This window comes from Leopardus geoffroyi, chromosome B2 (assembly GCF_018350155.1).
Source record: "Leopardus geoffroyi isolate Oge1 chromosome B2, O.geoffroyi_Oge1_pat1.0, whole genome shotgun sequence".
NCBI classification, from domain to species: Eukaryota; Metazoa; Chordata; class Mammalia; order Carnivora; family Felidae; genus Leopardus; species Leopardus geoffroyi.
Window position 1 is genome coordinate 136399937 of NC_059332.1, and position 21201 is coordinate 136421137.

At 44.8% G+C, this 21201-nt stretch overlaps 1 protein-coding gene across 2 annotated transcripts in view; it reads left to right on the forward strand.

The window, feature by feature from the left end:
* Window positions 1–21201, forward strand: part of AKAP12 (A-kinase anchoring protein 12) — a 105446-nt gene that overhangs the window by 58729 nt on the left and 25516 nt on the right. The window contains exon 2 of one of the 2 annotated variants that reach the window (XM_045500025.1): window positions 199–313. In XM_045500025.1, coding sequence (XP_045355981.1) covers window positions 199–313 — 115 coding nt within the window. Of the gene's footprint in view, window positions 1–198; window positions 314–20196; window positions 20533–21201 lie in introns of those variants that run through there. The other variant, XM_045500026.1, reaches the window with a different exon arrangement.

Genomic DNA, 21201 nt, shown 5'->3' on the forward strand with positions numbered 1-21201 from the left:
TATTCGATAGGACTGGGCTGTATGTCAGGGATGGCATTCAGGTGAGTGAATGGATGAAGGAGTGGTGCACACATTTGCCCTGATACAAAGCCGTATCTGCGCCCGGGACCTTTTGTAAGGTAGCGGGATCATGCAGCGTAATAAAAGACTTAAATCTTCATCGTCATTGAAGTTTACATGGTTTTGTTTTCCGTGTAGCTCCTCCAGAAGAATGGTCAGCTGTCTCCTGCCAATGGCTTAGCTGAGGAAGAAGATTTCAGCCCCCAGGAGGGAGCCCTGAATGGCCAGGAAGAAGAAGTCCCTGTCACAGACGGTAAGCTGCCTCTTCGGGCTCTGGGCGGAAGCAGGGACTGGAGGGTGGACGACACCTGCAACAAACCCTCGGAAAACAAGGAAAACAGGCCTGGGAAGAATATAGAACATCCCGCCTGGGGTTGCCTGATTTCGACAACAAAAGCGATCAGTTGGTTCCAAAGGGAAATATTTCTCTATACTTAGGTGTCGGAGTGAAGTCACGTTTCATGTTTCTTAGATATTTTTATCTGGAACTTTTTTTTTGCCTTCTCTCAACTACTCGTCTGGTGTTCACTGGCATTCCTGTGAATTCTTGTTGGAAACCCCAGAGTCGTGGTTGCTTTAAGAGTCAGTCTCTCTCACTCTGGAGAGTAGCCTCCTCTCGCACAGATTTTTCTAGTTGTGTATGTTTCAGGATGCACGCTTCTCTTTGCCCAGGCTACGATACGTTGCGTGTTTTCTAGCTCTTGAGACTACCAGGTCCCACGGGGGTGGTTACTAGAAAGCGAATCTTTCACCACATTGTCACCTAGTTCGAGTCAGCCCCCGCGAGGTAGCAAGGACCATGGATTAGGGTCATTAGGGTCAGAATCAAGTACCTTGACCGAGCACCCTTCCCTGTGGAAGGGCCACAGGTTGAAGAAGAAACTTCCTGTGTCTCCTCCTTCCATTCAATCGTAAACAAAGGGATAATTTCACAACCACTCTAGAAGATACGTGAAATGATGATTTGGCATGCAGCGAATTGTGTCTTCTATGCAACATAAATAAGACAAATGTAGGGGAAAGCCCCATGAGAGGAGACTGGCCATGGCCTTGGTTAAATGAGACTCTCCTAACATGTGGAACCTGTTTTTCTTCTTGCTCAATACCCCCATGGAGCTACTTCAAGCAGCGAGCTGCTTTTGAAGTTGGTGGGAATACTGATCTTTATATAACACCACAGGCACAATATAACGTTAGAAATATATACAGTCTCACAGAAGGGAGGATTTGCATGACCCGGTGTGAAAGTTTCAAATCATCTCTACCAAAATAATTGGAATGGCCCCAACTCAAATTCCAAAGGCCCGGGCTTTGTCCTTCCCATGGCAACTTTTGAATCGAGTCAAGCCACAGCAGGTTGGGAGCCTTGTATGGCCAAGCCAACTGTGCTCGGTGCTTCAGGGAAGATGAACAAACTGAGAAACGACCCACCACTGGTGGCGGGGTTGGGGGGACGACAAGAAGCGGGTTCTATAGAAGGATCAAAGGAAGGTTAAGACAAAGCAGCGTGGTGGTTATCATGTGAGTTTTGCAAGGAGTGAGAGCTGCCCTCGGTTCTGGTGGTGCAATCATTTGAGATCCAAGGGTGGATAAGATCTGGGGACGGAGGCAGGGTAGGGGTTAGGTTTGTTGACAAGGGATGAGAGCCAAAGTGAGTAGAATAATAACAGCCAACACTTCGCAAGCTTTTCCTCTGGGTCCTGGATCTGTGCCTTTTGTGCAGTGTGGTCTTTAATGAGGCGGGTACTATTGTTCTCAAGGTTCAAACCCAGATCAGTAGATTCTCAAGTGTGAACTCTTAACTGCTGTGCCTTCACTGTGCTGAGCACGTCCAAAGCCTTGTCTGTTAGGACAGTGTCTTCTGAGCAAAGAATAGAATGAAAACCCAGCAAGGAAAGTGTACTAGATAACCGGTGTGTGGAAGCAGAGTGCACTTGAGGAATATTTAGTAGCAATGTGGGATCACTGAAATACACCACCGAGGGAGAGCCTGGGTCAGGCAGGCTTCCTATCTGACGCTGGCTGATGGATGTGATCAGCAGAAGGCAGAGAAGGATCAAGGACATGCCTTAGCAGAAGATCATTCCATTGTCTCCCTGAGCTGACCTAGGCTTCTGATCATGGCCTTGGGGCTCGAGCAAATATCCAATACCTCCCTGCAAGAAAAGTGGCAATTAATATACCTTGCCCTTCAAAAGGCCTGAAAAGGCCTTGTCACCTATGAAAAGACAGGCAGGGGGCCTAGGGCTGCAAAGGCCACCACCTGAAGCCCTGCTTTTACGATGAACTGTCATTCATTGACTTATTAGGGTCTCCAAGGGAGCTTGGTACACTGGTTTTTTTTCTTCTCCCTTTTACTTGCCTGGCACTGTAAATACGGACAGTCTTTAGGGCAAATTATTAAAAAATATTTTTTCATGCTTTTCTTTTGGGCAGTGATAGCCCAAGGCTATATTTTATGGTTATTTCCAGAAAATCTCTTCCCCAGCGATGCTTACGATAATGTAAACAAAGGCATGATTTGGTGCGTAACACTTAATTGTAGGATTTGAGGAACCTGAGTTTCCACTCCTGTCCACAACAGTAAGAATAGATCTGACCCGTCTTGTTCCCTTGGAGAATTGACCAACAGTGTTGGTTCTGCCATAAATGGATCAATTAACGGGAGAAAACTGTGAACAAGGGCCATTCCTGCTAGAGGTTTCTTAATGTTTGTTTATTTTTGAGACAGGGAGACAGAGAGACAGAGTGTGAGTGGGGGAGGGACAGAGAGAGACACAGAATCAGAAGCAGGCTCCAGGCTCTGACCTGTCCGCACAGAGCTCACCGTGGGGCTCGAACTCACAAACTGGGAGATCAGGACCTGAGCCGAAGTTGGATGCTTAACAGACTGAGCCACCCAGGTGCCCCCTGCTAGAGGGTTTTTAACTTAAAGTGGCCAAGGGGCATCTGGATGGTTCAGCCTGTTGGGCATCTGATTTCAGCTTACATCGTGATGTCGAGGTTGTGGGTTTGCGCCCTGCATTGGGTTCTGTGCTGAGCTCCGAGCCTGGAGCCTGCTTTAGATTCTGCATCTCCCCTCTCTCTTTCTCTGCCCCTTCCCTGCTTGCTCTCTCTCTCTTTCTTTCTCTCTCAGAAATAAACATTAAAAAAAAAAAATTAAAGTGACCGACTATATTTAGACAGAGCCAGAAGTGAAAATATTTTCTGACCTTAACTTGCTTGTTTTCTTGCTAAAACCAGGAATAGTGGTAATTCAGAACCAATCTTCTTCCTAGAATGAAAATGGAATCCTGTTTCCTTGTAAACTTTCCATAAATGACACAAAAAAGGAACTTCTTCCTAAATGTGCAGCTAATCTGTGCAGCAGGGTTAAATATGTATATAGGTATTTTGTAGAGGACTTGAAGATTATGTAATTTCACGGGCCATCTTTTAGAAAGAAGACAATCAGAGTTGAAAACAAATAATTATTAAAATTAAAAAAAAAAACAATTCATAACAAATTACTTTAGCCTTGGAGATTTACCCCTTCTGAAGTCTTTTTGGGTGGTTTACCATTTATCAAAACTGCTTCTGTAGAACCACAGCCTTTTCCCAATTAGAAAATTCTGTTGGGGTGCCTGGGTGGCCCAGTCGGTTAAGCATCTGACTTGATTGCGGCTCAGGTCGTGTTCTTGTGGTCATGAGATCGAGCCCTGCGTCAGGCTGTGTGCTGACAGCACGGAGTATGTTTGGGATTCTCTCTTCCTCTCTGTTTGCCCCTCCCTGGGTCACATGCTCGCTCTCTCTCTCTCTCTCTCTCTCTCGCTCTCTCTCTCTCAAAGTAAAGTTAAGAAAAAAAAAAATTTTTATCATGCCATGTTATCCCAGCATTCACAGTGGTTGCACGAGTGCCATTAGTTCTGTGGAAAATCTGCTTCTGTTGAAAAGATTTTTAAAGAGCCCTCTCAGGGCTCCTGGGTGGCTCAGTTGGTTAAGCAGCCGACTTCGGCTCAGGTCATGATCTCTCAGTCAGTGAGTTCAAGCCCCGTGTCGGGCTCTGGGCTGACAGCTCAGAGCCTGGAGCCTGTTTCAGATTCTGTGTCTCCCTCTCTCTGACCCTCCCCCGTTCATGCTCTGTCTCTCTCTGTCTCAAAAATAAATAAACGTTAAAAAAAAATTAAAATAAAGAGCCCTCTCTGTCCCAAACTGTCATTTTTTTATAGTCTGTGGCTTATGGATTTTCTATGAATTAAATGCCTCAGCAAGAATGATTTTTAAAACATTACAGATTGGTCCAGGTCTAATTTTAGATTTAAAACTTTTGCAAATTAAAACTTTCCGACTCAAAAAAAAAAAAAAAAAATTGTAGCCTTAGTATCTGTTGCACAAATTATTTTTTTTTTCCAGATGGGAAAATTCAATATTACAAAATCAAAAAACTTAAGACCTTCCTTATTTAGATGATATATTTTTATGAAATAAAGTACCTACTCCACTCATTGCCATGTGCATATTATCGATTGATTGTCTCAGATCTTCATGCATTTGGACTTATCATTTATAAGGCAGTCATTTCTGTTTCCTCTTTGAGATTTGCCTTCCTGCAAAGCAGACACAGCGAACATAAAGCACGTGAATGCCATGATTTTTCCGTCTCCACAGGTCACATTTGTTTTTGTGAATAAACAAATCTTTTTTTGCTTTTAAATTTTTGTTCACGTGTGCGTTTATACTGGTCACGTGCCCCGAATGAGGATGTTTACACCAGTGGCAGTGGAGCGGTAGTCGGGGCTCTGCTCCTGACATTTGCCACTCTGGAGCCAGCAGCATTCCGAGTAGCAGCCAGCTTTGTTAAGCTGATCAGAACGGTAAGGAGGGTCATTGCTGGGATCCAGAGGCAATCCTGGGAAACGCCAAGAAAAATGTGAAAACAGGAAAACCCCAAATGTCACTTAAAACAGAAGTCTTTTAGAGAATGTGTTTCTTACATTCTGCAGGATTCCACTTTGCTACAGTATCTGGATATCGTCTCCCCGATACCGTAACAAAAACGGGTATCCATCGCTCAAGTTATCTAGAAGCTTAATTTGCAACCTTACGGACAATTTCGTTTTCCTAATGGTGCTTAATGTCACTGTCTTAGCTTTTATTAAGTTTGCTGTTTGAAACCTGCCAGATTCTGGTGTTTAGTGCCTTTGGGATTCGGAAAAGCCAAAATGTTACTGACTGCCAAGTGATCACAACCTTCCCCGAGGACCTTGTTACCTTACAGAAAGTCCATTCTGGGATTACTGGTAGTTCTTTCCTTTTTGATCACTTAAGAACTTTATCTGGACAGTGAGTACCTAAGATCTTTTCCAAGTCTCTGTTAGAGGATGACCCCCCCCCCCCCCCGCCGCCGCCCTCCTACCCCCACCATTCTTAACTGTGAAGAAACAGGATTCCATCCCTTTTCTATTTCAATTTATGACATAATTGGTACCTTGTTAGTATTCTCACGAAGTCATGCCTGTTGCCCAAATTACTACCCTCCATTCCTCCTTTATTTTTTCCCACATTGGGTTGTCAACATGTCACGTTGACTATGCCTGTCTCTTGCCTCCACTTCTGCTAAAATACAGGAACCACGGGCAGAGATTTCTTGGGGGGGGGGAGGTCTAGTCCATATGGTTCAGTGCTGAATCCCCCAAGTCTGAACTGTCTGGGAGCACCTGGGTGGCTCAGACGGTTGAGCATCCGACTTCGGCTCAGGTCATGATCTCACGGTCCCACATCTGCTGCCAGCCTGTCAGTGCAGAGCCCGCTTCAGATCCTCTGTCCGCCCCCGCCCCCCCCCCCCGCCCTTCCCCAGCTTGCGCTCTTCCAAAAATAAATAAATATTTAAACAGTGTCTGATACATAGTAAGTGCCCAACAAATACTTGAACACATGAAGGCATGTTTAAGTTGACATTAACTAATGAGTTAACATTTACTCATGAGAGAGGAGGATCTATTAGTTTTTCACCTTTGTACAACTTCATGGATTTACCCCAGACCTCTTTTCCTTTGGTGCATCAGCACTAACAAAGCTGGATCCTTCCCAGCACACCATGCCGTGTTCTTACAGGTGCTTACTCTAGATTATCCAGGGGTTGATCGTGATGAAATGAGGACTCAGGAATGCTATCCCTCGTGAGTGCTCAGTAGACAAAGAGGAGCATCCCTCCCACCCCTGCTTTGGTTCGAATACAGTGTTATTGCCTGACATTTTCTCAAGCTGTATCCTGTTTTGTAATGTTTTGAAAACTAGAGGGAACACTCATAAAATAAGACTTGAACGTCAGCAAGAGAGCACTGTAGTTTGCAGTTTCTGGGAACCGGTTTTTATTCATGTTTTTTACAGGGATGTTTTTAGAGTGCCTCTCTGAAATTATGCCATTGACAGATAACTACTGCTTTCATCTTTAAAGAAACACAGGGTTTTTTTGCTTTATGTTTGTTTATTTATTTTGAGAGAGAGAGTGCACACATGCACGTGTGCACACGTGAGCGAGGGAGGGGAAGAGAGAGGGGGCAAGACAGAGAATCCCAAGCAGTCTCCAGGGTGCTGGCGGAGAGCCCAACGTGGGGCTTGATCTCACAAACCATGAGATCATGACCTGAGGCTAAATCAAGAGTCCGAAGCTGAACTGACTGAGCCCCCAGGCGCCCCAGGTTTGTTTGTTTTTTTCCTAGTAATTAACAGCTAACCCTTATAGGGAAGAATTTCTTCCTCGAACTATATTCAAGTCTGACAGTGCAATGAACCTTTATTATTCCTTCTAACGTGAAAAATGGTGGTCAGGGTATGGAGTATGAGGAAAGGAGTAGGAAGGACTTCTGGTCCTTTTTATGCTCGGTTTATTCTAGGCAACAGAAACATGGGGACACTGTTTTAGTCACTGTTTTTGTGTGTGTGTCACCTTGAGTTGAATGTATCCCCTTATCTCACTGATCATCAGTTTTCCTATGTAAAATCAGCATCCTCAGCCAACTCTGAAATTCTAGGACCAAGTAACATCAGAATTAACCAGTAATATAAACACTGAAAACCAAATGATGGGTTAGTCGCTGAAGACACCCAAGTGACCTTGGGCGGGTGGGAATCTACCTGGTAATTCCATTATGCCCTTTTGTGAAAACACGTTCTTTTTCCTCTAATCTTCTTTTAAAATTTTTTATAATGTTTATTTTTGAGAGAGAGAGAGTGAGAGAGAGTGGGCGCATGTGTGCACATAAGCAGGGGAGGGGCAGAGGGAAAGGGAGACACAGAATCCAAAGCAGGCATCAGGCTCTGAGCTGTCAGCACAGAGCCTGATGCGGGGCTCGAACCCAAGGACCCAGAGCTCATGACCTGAGCCGAAGTCAGGCGCCTAACTGACTCAGCCACCCTGGTGCCCCCTTTTTGTCCAAACTTAAAAAGGCATCTTCTAGATTTGGGGGCACATGGCTGGGTCAGTTGGTGGAGTAGATCACTCTTCATCTCGGGATTTTAGGTTTGAGCCCCACATTGCCTGTAGGGATTACTTAAAAGTAAAAAAAGAAAAAAAAATCTTAAAAAAAAAAGTCTACTTCTATATTTGAAATTTTAATTTAATGAACAAGTTCAGGAGGGGAAGATCAAGATGTCTCAACAGATAATCATTTAGGTACAAAACAAAGATATGTAGCTTCACAAATGTGGCCACACGGTGATGTCTTTCCCCCTGTATGGAAGATTGAAATTATATAATAGGATTGGTTATGTCCCCAGTGGGTGACAGTGATAAATTCCATATCTACTTGTCCTGAAGACGGGCATTCAACCTTAAGTTGCAGTAACCTTAAGACTTACCTATAAATAGCTGTAGGTTTGAGGCTGGTCGAGTCCACTAAGCAGGGTCAACGTTGTGGTCCACTTGAGGAAACACATAGGGGAGACGGTCTACAGGCTTGTCTGCGTTAGTTGCCAAGATTCAGATCCTTTCCCTTGGAGGGACTGAAGTGGCCTAATACATTATTTTAGCCATTTCATTTATTGAACGACAATCTTTTAGATGCTTTCTCAAAGACTGACTCATTTTAAAACGGTTCCAATTTAGGGGGGAGCATGGAGGAAGAAGGACTCTTGATTTGGGGGCCGTGAGTTCAAGCTGCATGTTGGATAGAGAGATGATAAATAAACTTCAAAAAACTAAAACAATCCCATTTTCACCTAACATAGCAACCCCCAGATGGATGGTTCCAGCAATGGTATATTCTCGAGCACAAGGTCCCTATGTTATATAAAGAAAGGATGCTTTGGTAACTTCCAGAAGATACAGTCTCTGGGCTTAAATTCTGTCCAGTGAGTCTTATTCCTGAATACCATACTTTGTATGTTTACCAACTGCTTCTGCCCTTGAAGTGTCAGCATAGTGTGATAGTAACAACGTATGCAGTGCTTTTTGGTGAAGAGCAACATATAGGAGGTTTAGTTAATCGAATGAACTGGTTGCTTTCACCTGTCTTAACATGGACACCAGAGTTTAGAGACAGACAAGCACACAAGGCAGTTATCCTGCTGTATCAGTTTCCGAGGGCCGCCCCAACAAAATAGTACAGAACAGGTGGCTTAAACAGAAATTTATTTTCTCACAACTCTCGAGGCTGTGAAGTCCCAAGTTCAAGGTGTCAGCAGGTTCAGTTTCCCCGAGCCCTCTCCTTGGCTCTCCTTGTGGCTGTGTTCAGTCTTTCCCCTATGTATGCACAGCCCTGGCTTCTGTGTGTCTCATGCTTTTTATAAGGATGCCGTCAGGTTGGATTTGGCCCATGACAGGGATCTCTCTCTAAATTAATCACGTCCCTAAATACAGGTGCATTCTGCTGTGCTGGGGGTTTCAGGCTTTAACTGTGCAGAGGGCACAGTTCAGCCCCGAACACCTGCCTGCATGATCTGCAAAATCTGGTTCAGTGGCCTTAGTGAAAGGGAACTTGGAGGTGGTCTAGACCAGGCTTCTGCCCCCCCATACAGGCGGCTCTTCTGCTTAAACCTGCTCTTCTCTGTTCCCAGGACTGCCTCCTTTTTCCATGTGGTAGCCCTCTAAGTATTCGAAAACATTTATCCTGTCTTTCCTTTAATCTTTTCTTCTCTAGGCAAAACATTTCCAGAGAAAATAAGCCGTCTCACGTTTAAAGAAAAATGCCAGTGCTTATTATGTATTTCGAGTATGCATGTGCTTGATGGAAACTTGCCAAGCACAACTGGGTTTCAGTTTAAATATTCCTGCTTTTTAGGGCGCCTGGGTGGCTCAGTCGGTTAAGCGTCCGACTCCGACTCAGGTCACGATCTCGCGGTCCGTGAGTTCGAGCCCCGCGTCGGGCTCTGGGCTTGGATTCTGTGTCTCCCTCTCTCTCTGCCCCTCCCCTGTTCATGCTCTGTCTCTCTCTGTCTCAAAAATAAATAAACGTTAAAAAATTTAAAAAAATAAATAAAAATAAATATTCCTGCTTTTGAAGAAGAGTTTATTTCTCAGCTTCTTTCTTTCTTTATTTTTTTAATGTTTTTATTTATTTTTGAGACAGACAGAGCATGAGCAAGGGAGGGGCAGAGAGAGAGGGAGACACAGAATCCGAAGCAGGCTCCAGGCTCCGGGCTGTCCGCACAGAGCCCGACGCGGGGCTCGAACTCACAGACTGTGAGATCATGACGTGAGCCGAAGTCGGACGCTCCACCGACTGAGCCACCCAGGCGCCCCTCAGCCTCTTGAAAATGTGAGAACTTGGTTTGCTTTATACCAAGTATGATGTACTGAAAGAATTCCTTGGAGTGGAGACAAGTACATTGATGGAGAAGCAAATGAGGGAGGCTCCTTACCAAGGATGTTGCTAAATGAACTAAAGCCAAATAGAGGGAAGAAAATGTCAGTATACTTTGATGTATTTCTAATGTTGGAATTAAAGTCACTCTTTGGCATTCGAATACTCATCGTGATCATAAGCACACAGCCTTGCATGAGTTGATGCAGTAGCTAAAGATGACAGTAAGATGACCTCCACTTAGTTCCAAATCATTGCCTGTCACAAATGAATGAAAGATTCTTTAGTTTGTACATTGGTAGCTTCCTGCAGAGCCACCAGCTAGTGGCCTCACTGTCTAAGCTCAGGGAATGAACTTTTTACAGCAGAGAAGCCTTTTTCTCATGTGTGTCTAGTGTGGGCCTTAAACATCCACCCAGTCGTGTTAATTTCCATTCATGCACTCGAACATACTAGGATTCTGTCAGTGTTGTCTTTTTTTTTTTTTTTTTTCAACGTTTATTTATTTGTGGGACAGAGAGAGACAGAGCATGAACGGGGGAGGGGCAGAGAGAGAGGGAGACACAGAATCGGAAACAGGCTCCAGGCTCTGAGCCGTCAGCCCAGAGCCTGACGCGGGGCTCGAACTCACGGACCGCGAGATCGTGACCTGGCTGAAGTCGGACGCTTAACCGACTGCGCCACCCAGGCGCCCCTGTCAGTGTTGTCTTGATACGTGTATCACTGTTGGAATCTGCTTCTTAATCCCTCGGATGGCTCATGGTTTCTTAAAGTCTTCTGGAAATCTTGCAACAATGGATCTCCATGTGAATCCATTTATCCAACAAGCTGGGTTCTTAGGAGTTCTTTCAGTCGAGAAACCCATGCCCTTCGCTTCTGGGAAATTATTTCATCCATTCCTCTCTATTTCTTTGTTGTCTTTTTGGAATTACTCTTATTCAGATTTTAGACCTTCGAGAATGGTCCTAATCAAAACCTTTTTTTCCTATTATTTATCTCTTTGTATTTGGCTCTGTTTTCTGGGAAAATGTCTTAAGACTAGATTTAACTTTGTTATTTTTGTTTTTAATTTCTAAGAACTGATTTTTTTCCTAAACAATTCATTTTTGAAGTATCCTGTTTTTTCTTGGCTGCAATATCTCTCTGAGGATTTCTTTGAAAGTTTATTTCTCTGCATAGCCTCAGTCTCTTCCAAATTGCTTTTTTTTTTTTTTTTTTTTTTTTTTTTTTTTTTTTTTTTTTTTTGCTCTTTTATAATAGGTGTTTTTGTTACATGTCTGATTCAGGGGCTGTTTTGTCATATTTAAAAATTGTTTAGGACTTGTGTTACTGGGACAATGTGGCCATCCCCGAAAGGTGATCTGGTTGATCTTAACATCTCTTTTCTTGGGCTGGTCAATTTGCCCCAAGAAGACTCTTGTTTTCTGGAGTGTTCAGTCTCCTCTTTGGAGCCTAGTAGGGGAGAGTCTGGGAGCGGTGTGCATAAACTCCACTTGCTTTTCAGGACAGTGGGCTTTGGTGTGCCTTTGAGCGTCTGTTCCCCCACCTCCCAGACTCAGGTGCACTCCAGTCACCTCTGGGGTAGGTAAGTGAAGAGCGTCTGGCTATGCAGAATGTGGGAGGGGAGACCTAGGGTCTTTCTGTTTTAAATAAAAAAATGACACACATAACAAAATTTGCCAACCTCACCACTTTTAAGCACCCAGATCGGTGGCATTCAGTACATTCCTGTGTACGGCCATCACCACTATCCATCTCCAAAACCGTTTTCATCTTGCAAAACTGAACTTCTGTACATTGAAAACAACTTCCGGGGTGCCTGAGTGGCTCAGTCGGTTGATCCACAGACTTCGGCTGAGATCAGGATCGGGCTCTCAGCACAGAGCCTGCTTTGAATTCTCTGTCTCCCTCGCTCTCTGCCCCTCCTACCCTCTCAAAACTAAATAAATGTTAAAAAAAATTTTTTTTAACCCCCCACAACTTCCCATTTCCCTCACCCCCTGGCTCCTGAGCCGAAGCCGGACGCTCAACCAACTGAGCCACCCAGACGCCCCAGTCTGAGGCTTTTAAAGGCGATTTCTATAGCATAAGCTGAATTACTTTTCCCACTGATAGTTCAGGACGCAGGTATATCGAGGGGGTCAAACCAGTTACCATGTCAAATTTCTTACGTTTTCTGTCTTTTCCTGACCTTGAAGTTTATGCATTAAATCTTGGTGATCCAGGAGTATGTTTCTTAGAGGGAGTAGAAGTTAAACCTGCTGTCATCCAGAATTTACTCTTTATCTGAGCGGTAAATTTTACCTTGACTTAAAAAAAAAAAGCACATGCTTTTAACTATCACACTCTAGATGTGTAAAAAAAGTCATCTTTGCAACTAAATTGTAATTCATGTGACTACACGATTAAATATATTTCTCCTGCAAATGTCAATTTTTGCTTTGCATTTATTTTTGAAGCCGGTCTAAATATACTAGTAAGTTGACCTTTTAGATGAAAACAAATCATTGAAAGCACTTTTTCATTGTGTATGATTATAATGAAAGTTGGTGGGAAAAGTAATAGATTGAAACATTAACTCAAATATATTAACAAATTAAGAGATGACGAAAAAGACAGGTGTACCAACTAAATCCATCAATGGGAATTTAATTCCTTGCCACATTGAGGCCACCAGCAACTCATCTGTAGTCCAACCAAGTTAGATTTATTTAAGTGCTAAACCAAGGGAGGATTCCTGCATGGAAGTCTTTGTAATGGGGAAGTGGAAGGGCCTTGTTATAGGATCTGGGCTAATGCTAGATAATTCTAGGAGAGTGGAAAGGGTCAACTCTAAACTGGACCCTGAAGTAGTGAGGGCAATTCTGTGATTGGGTGTCTTGTAATTTCTGTCCAGAAGGCTAGGAGATTAAAGCAGGATAGGATTGTCATTGGAAAGGTCGCGGGAAGAGGGGAACATTCAGTATTTTGTAGTTTCAGAGCTGTGCTGCAGCCACATAGCACTTGAACATTTTGCTAATCCTATTTGACTTGTGCTTTGTGAGTGAAATACATACTGGGTTTCAAAGACTTAGTACAAAAAAAAAAAAAAAAGGAGTGTAAACTATCTCATTAGTAATTTTTCATATTGAGTACAGGTTGCCGTAATATTATGTTGATACTAGGCTAACCTCATTTTTTCAGATTCATTTTGATGCGGCTATTAGAAAATTGGAAGTTGTATATGTTGCTTGCTTGGGGATTCACACCGTGATTCAGGAGGACAGATGTGGAATGCCAGTGGGTTCTTGGGGTGGGGGGGGGTAAATAACCATTATTGTTCCAAGTCTACCTTCAGCTTGTCCCCCTGGCCACCCCGCCCCCCCCCCCCCCCGATTCCTTTTGGTTAAGACTCCAAGCAAATTAAGATCCTCTCTGGAAAAGCGAGAGGAAAAGGTGCTCAGAATGATTACTTCTAGCACAAGATGATACTTCTCTTATTACCATGCATTTCTGAAAAACTGATGAAAAAGTAGCACTCTTGCCTTTCCAGAAATATTTTTCAAAGAAGTCTTTAAAATGCGGCTTATCTGTATTAAAGACTATTTCTCAACCTTCTTTTCATTATCACCCCAGAAAGGAATGTTTTTAGATATTTTCCTAGTGCACCCACTAAAATTTGAATAGCATAGATGAATTGTGTATCGGTTTAGGTTATCTATCTATCTATCTATCTATCTATCTATCTATCTATGCCTCATATACACATAGCCTCCTCCTCATGAACCAGTTTTCCTTCCATTGAAAGCAATATCACCCCTGTTGAGATGCATGGTTTAAAGTGATAAATATTAATAAATGTTAATAGCTAACATTTATTCTGCTTCTAAAATATACTCAATAGTGCTGGTGTTAACCTCAGAATAACATTACTTTGGGTGACATATTTATTCCCCCAATCAGTTGAAGCCCAGAGACTTAAATACTTTGCCCCTAGCCATATAGCTAGCAGAAGCAGAACTAGAAGCTAGCTTTTCAGACTCTACTTTTGGGCAATACCGAAGACAGAGATTTTCAGGCTTAAGATGAGTCGAAGATTTGAACACAAGGCACTCAGGAAATAATTGATTCCTGTTCATGTATCCGACCAGATCTGGTAGTAAGGCACGTTTTTCTTACTTCATACTTTTTAAAAGATCACACTGAAAATTTAATGTGATTTTAGCTCGCTAATTTATATGTTCCAGTGGTTGGAGAGTTGAAGATCAGGATCATTTGGACCACTGTGCTTTCTTTTATAGAATATCAGAAGTACTCCTAGATTCAAGGTCTGGGAGTGCTGGACCACCCTGTCCAACCCAGAGCCAGGCATCTAATATGCTCGCATTCTGACCATAAAAGCAACAAAGCTGTGGAAGATTTATAAAATGTAGGAAAATACTGAGATAGAGATTGCCCATAATTCCACTGTGGTTGGCTTTTGTTGTTTTTCTTTCTGGGTTTTCTTCCTCAGCCTCAGGTACATATGCATTTTATTTTATCTTATTTCTTCTCTTTCTTTTCTTTTAATTCTTTTTGGTACATATAAATTTTTTTTTTTTTAATTTTTTTTCAACGTTTATTTATTTTTTTGGGGACAGAGAGAGACAGAGCATGAACGGGGGAGGGGCAGAGAGAGAGGGAGACACAGAATCAGAAGCAGGCTCCAGGCTCCGAGCCATCAGCCCAGAGCCCGACGCGGGGCTCGAACTCACGGACCGCGAGATCGTGACCTGGCTGAAGTCGGCCGCTTAACCGACTGCGCCACCCAGGCGCCCCTTGGTACATATAAATTTTAAAAAGCAAAATTGAGGGGCATCTGGATGGCTCTCTCTGTTAAGCATCTGACTCTCAATTTCTGCTCAGGTCATGATCTCAGAGTCAGGAGATTGAGCCCCAAGTGGGCTTAGGAGTCTCTCTCCCCCTCCCCCTCTGCCTTGCTCCCGCTCACGTCCGTGCTCTTTCTCTCAAAAATACATACGTAATAAAAAGCAACATTGAGATTATATTCAATATATAGTTTATACCCTGCTTTTATCCTGAATAAAGGTGTGAACTTATATATTGATGTAGCCATTTTCCTTGTCATCAACTACTTCAAATATGTTGTGTTTGCCAAATATTCCACCGAAGGGATGAAATACACCATTTTCCTACTAGTAGGACACATCGGCTCTTTAAATATTGTACATCCCAAGCAGTAAACATTCTCAAACATAAATCTGTATCTCTCATTTGGTGTCTACAACATTCCCCTTGAGGAACTCTTCAGATTATTTGTTGAGGACTTTGAGTCAGAATAGCCATGTCTATATAAACATGTCCAATTCAGCTGGACCATAAGATTCAATTAGCTGGTATTTGTGTGGGTGTATAGCATGGGGACAGAGCCCAGGAGAACCTACCCATCCTGCATGTGACTTGCTAATGTCATTGAGACAGTGTCTGCGTTCCTCTCTTTCTGCAATTTTGAGCTCATCCTTAGATTACCTTGAAGCCTTTTAGAGTCACAGTGGTGAACAACGCTCCCTTTGATTTCACCTGCTCCCTTCCAGCCATAGGAAAAAAGAAGCGACTTATGGGTTGTTGGTTGATTCTCCTCCAAGTTACGGCCATCTTGGAAAGGCAGTGAAAGGGGGTGGGGAGACCTGGGTTTGGTGTCTACCTCCCCATTTCCTCGCGTTTCATATTTGGGTTTAATACTCAAGCCCTCTTGGAGGCAGTGAAGGAACGTGGTATCGGTGCTTGTTCTGGTGTATGCGCCCCTGTCCCCTCCCTCTCAGGAAAGAGAGGTGTCCTTATGGTGTCCTCCTACTGGCTGTTTGTCTGCTGGGCCTGCCCTCCCTCCCCCACTGCCCCCCAGACCGAGGCAGATTGTACCACCAGCACCACCATGAATTTCAGAACATTTCCATCCTCTCCTAAAGAACCCCCAAACCTGTTAGCAGTCAGTCCCTCTCTCCCCACCCCTCTGGTTCTAGGCACCCATTAGTCCACTTTCTGTCAGTTTCCCTATTCTGGATATTTCACATAAATGGAATTAGAGGCACCAGGTTGGCTCGGTCGGTTGTTGAGCGTCTGACTCTTGATCTTGCCTCAGGATTGTGGGATCGAGCCCCACGTCGGGCTCTGCACCGAGCATGGAGCCTGCTTGGGATTCTCCCTCTGCCTCTCTCCCCAGCTTGCATGCAACCCCCCCCCCAAGTAAAATAAATTAAGTAAATTAAAGTGAATTTATGTCAGTATGTGCTCTTTGGTGACTAGTTTCTTTCACTTAGCAATTTTTTCATTCTTTATCCATGTAATAGCATGTATACTTAATTCCTTTTTTACTGCTGAATAACATGCTATTGTATGATATACCTAATTTAGTTTTCCATGCATCAGTTGATGGATATTTAGGTTGCTTCTAGTTTGGGCTACTGTGAATAATGCGGTCATCAGTATTCCTGTGCAAGTTTTTGCGTGAATGTAGGTGTTCGTTTCTCTTGGGTATGTATCTAGGAGTAGAGTTGCTGGGTCATATGGTAAATCTATGTTTAACATTGTGAACAACTGCTAGACTGTTTTCCAAAGCAGCTACACCATTTTCCATTTCCACTAGCAATGTAGGAAGGTTCTGATTTCTCCACTCCTTGTTATTGGCCATCTTTTTGATCATAGCCCGCCTAGTGGGTGCAAATTGGACCTCATGGTTTTGTTTGGCATTTTCCTAATGGCTGATGATGTCGAGTGTCTTTCCAGGCGCTCACTGTGTATACATTTGTGTATGTACTTTAGAGAAATGTCTACGTAGATCCTTTTGCCCGTTTTTTTTTTTTTAATTGGGTTGTTACAAAGCTATTAAGTTGTCATTCAAATTCAAAAGCCTCAGATATGTACTTCTCGTTCTCATTTCAGTTACCATCTCTGTCCCTTCCCTTGCATTGTTCTCGCCATGTACTCTGAACTTGAAGCTATAAGGAACTCATCATTTACCAACTGTCATGTCCTTCTTGCCTTTGCTCACGGCACTCCCTCTGCGTGGACTGTCTTCCTTTGCGCCCCCCTGGGAGGACTGGGAGGGCTGACCCCTTCACACATCCTGTGCTGTCAGAGGCTAGCTCGGATAGTTTCTGAAGTGAGCTACATTAGAGTGTGCCCACTTTGGCCTCCGGATGTGTCTGCCACCAAATGACCTCCCCAGGGCCAAGGATAATCTCTAATTGTATCCCTGGGTGCACAGCATAATTAACACAGAGCCAGAATGTGGCAAAGATTTGTTGAACAAACCATGCAGATTTGGGAAAACACCTTTTCTGTCCTCTACCTATTTGTGATATGGTAAGTATCTTCCAAAACATAATTTGTGCTTTAGGTGATGGTCTCTTCCCCTAGAAAAAGTTTGCTGCATTGTATACTGACCCTAGTTCTGATCTTTACTTCTGCTTTCATCCTGATTGATGACTTTTCTTTGTAAATGCAGACACACAGGCTTAGCCAGCAGCTGCCACACACGCCCTGTCCTTGGTTACTCTTAGAGGTGGAGATCAAAGGAGAACTATCTGCTGAGAGTCAACAACTTGCCACCTTTCTTGCTCTGCTCTCTGCCTTGTGGGTTTTTTTTTTTTTAACGTTTATTTATTTTTGAGACAGAGAGAAACAGAGTATGAACGGGGGAGGGGCAGAGAGAGAGGGAGACACAGAATCCGAAGCAGGCTCCAGGCTCTGAGCCATCAGCCCAGAGCCTGACGCGGGACTCGAAATCACGGACCGCGAGATCGTGACCTGAGTCGAAGTCGGACGCTTAACCGACTAAGCCACCCAGGCGCCCCTGCCTTGTGGTTTTAACTACTTCTATAAGAATAGCAGATTAGATGTGTTAGTATCTTTACCAGTGTCTTAAAAAGAAAAAGCTTAACAAAATTACACAGCAGTACATTTATCTTTTTTTTTTTTTAATTTTTATTTATTTTTGAGAGGGGGAAGGGCAGAGCTGGGGGGTGGGTGGTAAACAGAGGATCTGAAGCGGGCTTTGCACTGACAGCAACAAGCCTGATGTGGGGCTGGAACTCATGAACTGTGAGATACTTCTTGAACTGAAGTCAGACACTCAACGGACTGAGCCCTGCCCGCCCCCCCCCCCCCCAGTCGCCCCTCCATTTATCTTTGCAAGTGTTGTTTGGGGCCTTAAATTTGTAACTAGTGAAGTTTCCTCCAGTCCAGCTCGTAGAGCTTCTGGTGCCGGTCCTTCTGTTAGAAGTTGGACTTCCAGGAAGGAAAGGAGCTGGTAGCACAGTTAAGCAAGGTCAGAATCAACACGACATACCCGTAAGTGGGACGTGTATTTCAGAGGTGGCAGATGATGGCCATGTGCTGTCCCCAACAGCTAGTGCTGAGTAGTGAGGTATTACTGAGATCATAGGCCCCCGAGGTAGTTGGGGCTCCTGGGACAGTTGAAGAAGTGGCGTGGGCTCCATGGGGGCGGGAGGGACGGGGGACACACTGTTTGGACTGATACACATGCTTAGGAAGGCTGTAGACCAGTCATTTAACGTAACAGACCACCAGTGCAGCCTCCAGAGTCTCTTTTATCCATGATCTGTTACAGCCAGGACTCCCCAGGGCTGGGGCTGCAGGTGTAGGTGGGGAGAGGGGAGAAATACAGAGCTGCTGTGACCCGACCCCTTAACTGTGCACTACAGAGGGACCGGACCGTTCCACCGGCAGTATTTCACACACACCAGACTCTCAGTATAATTGAAGCTATTTGTGAACCCGAGTTAAGAGTCCTCTAGAGAAGATGAAAGGTTAGAAAGCGGCTGGCTTTGGGAATCAGATCCCAGCCGTTAGGACAAGGAGCCTCATCACTCCCTGTTCCCACGGGCCCTTAACCGCCAGGCTGGGTGTTTGCTGGGATAGAAGAGAGAAGCCCGGTCAGTGGAGAGGCTGAAACTGATTTTGGTTAACAGGGCTTGATTGCTGGGAACGTTGCCGCCTTAACTCTGCTCAGTTTAGGCCTGACCCTGGTGTGTTGCGCCTCCTGGTGGCCAGAAGAAGCAACTAAGTTCCAGCCAGCATCTCTGTGCTCAAGCTTTTTCTCGACCCTTCTCCCCCACCCTTCTCTTTACTCTGCCCACTCCGGTCCACCCCAGGCCTCTCTGCCCCGCAACCAGTAATGAACAAGATCTGAGCTTCTCCGTCTGAAGAGAAGAGCAATAGTAAACCGTTCTTATGTTTGCCCAGGGGAAGAGCCTGTGGCAAAGGGGGCCAGGCAGGCAAGGCATGTGGTGATAAATAGTACAAGGGGGAAAAGGAGGCGGCACAGCCAGGGAGCCTACACGGACCTACCCTAAACAGAAAATTGGCATAGAAAAGAGGGTCAGAATTGTAAGACTTGTTTATCACTTATCTTGTGTTTTTATGTAGAACGTTCTAAAGTTTCAGGGGAAAAAAATGTTAAGAATTCAGGGCTGCCTGAAATTTTCAGAATTTTTAATGTAGGTTCTGACCGATTTCCATGCAGCGTTGCTTGTATATTAGAGATAGGACAGTGTCTGTATTTTGGAAGATGGCATAGTTTGATCTAAAAATTTAGTTAACTTATATCATAAAAATAAAATACAGACCTATTGCTCAAGTATTTGGGCTTTTTAAAAGTTTCCTCGAGGGGCGTGCCTGGGCGGCTCGGTTGAGCGTCCAACTTCAGCTCAGGTCATGATCTCACAGTTGGTGGGTTCAAGTCCCCCGCCCCCACCCCCACCCCCACCCCGTCGGGCTCTGTGCTGTCAGCTGGGAGCCTGGAGCCTGCTTCCGATTCTGTGTCTCCCTCTTTCTCTGCCCCTCCCCTGCTCACACTCTGTCTCTGTCTCTCAAAAGTAAATAAAAATGTTTAAAAAAAAAAAAAAGTTTCCTCGATCCAGTGTTGGGGACACAGAGTTTGCCTTGTAACCGCCCATCTCAAAGACCAAGAAATGGAACAGCCGAGATCAGTGGCCATCCCCAGATCAGCGCACCTTGTGTGTGTCAAACATGGTGAAAATATGAAATATTCTAGGTGCTAAAAAGCAAACAGTGCTTTGCACCTCATCAGCCTTCACACAAACGAGGATACAGGACGTGCTGTAAAAACTGGCCGTAGAACGTAGTATCTGTGCGGTTACTTGCTTTAAGTAAGGCTAAAAGCTGAGACACAGAAGTCGTAAATCAGCGCCAGGAATGAAGTAACGGTTCTGATAAAATGTTGCTGACTCTGGGTTATGCATCCCAGCAACTTTTAAACCCTCCCCGGGTCGCTTTGCAGAGCCTCGCTGACCATTAACGGAGACCAGCGCGGGGCAGGGCTCCTCGCCTTTGAAATGAAGCACGTGACGCCCGCGCTGTGCCAAGTCCCAGCGCGCGCGGGGGGCGGGGTCCCAGCCCCCCGCTGGGTGGGCGGCGGGGGGTGGGGCCTCCTATAATTAGCGGGCGCGATGCACCCTCGGCCCCTTTCTGCCGCAGCTCCGAAGGCACCTTTCGTTGTCCTGGATCCTCTGAGGGTGGCTTGGCGGTTACTCCTTTCTGATCGCAGCGAGGCCGCACGGGGGTGGCAAGACCGCGTGGCGCGTCAGCCCGCCGCCAAAGGCCGGCCAGGACCCGCTGTTCTCACCTGCGGGTGTGCTAGTAACTATGCTGGGCATCATCACCATCACAGGTAAGGCGGGAGCCGGGCCGTTGCGTTCTGCCCCCGTAGCAGGTGGAATACGTGCGCCCTTCGCCACTCACCTGCGTTTGGGTGGAGAGCTTCGAGGTCCGTGGCTGAACACACCGATGGGAAGGTCGGCAGACGGACACGAATGCCAATCAGAAGAGCATTCGCTCTCTGGCTCGGCAAGAACCCGACACACCCGGCGTTTTCCTTTTCGCCTCGGCGGGAGTCTTCCTGTAGGTACTTAGGGGAGACTCTCAGTGTAGTTTTTCAGGGGCGGGAGAACAGCACCAGCTGAAGAGAGAGACGTGGTAGATGGGGGCGAATTGGAAAAATCGGTGTGAAAGCCTAACCTAATCTCTTGTAGCCATAAAAAAGTAAATTCCTGGTTTTGAGATAATCACGATATTTGTCCTTTTGACCTGATTATTAGAAACTTTCAGTGAGGGTGCACTTGGCGATTGATGGGGTGGGGGCGGGTCTAAGATGTTAGCTGTGGTTTAAATGATGGTTTTAATGAACACATAGTACAAGGTTGATGGGCTAGCAGGTAGCAGCATTTAGGCACTATTAGGCACTAATAGTAAGAATGTATGTTTTTAAAGCGTCCTTTCTAGAAATCTAGTTGTGAGCATGAATTCTGATATTTAATTCCTACCCCTAGCAAATGAGTTA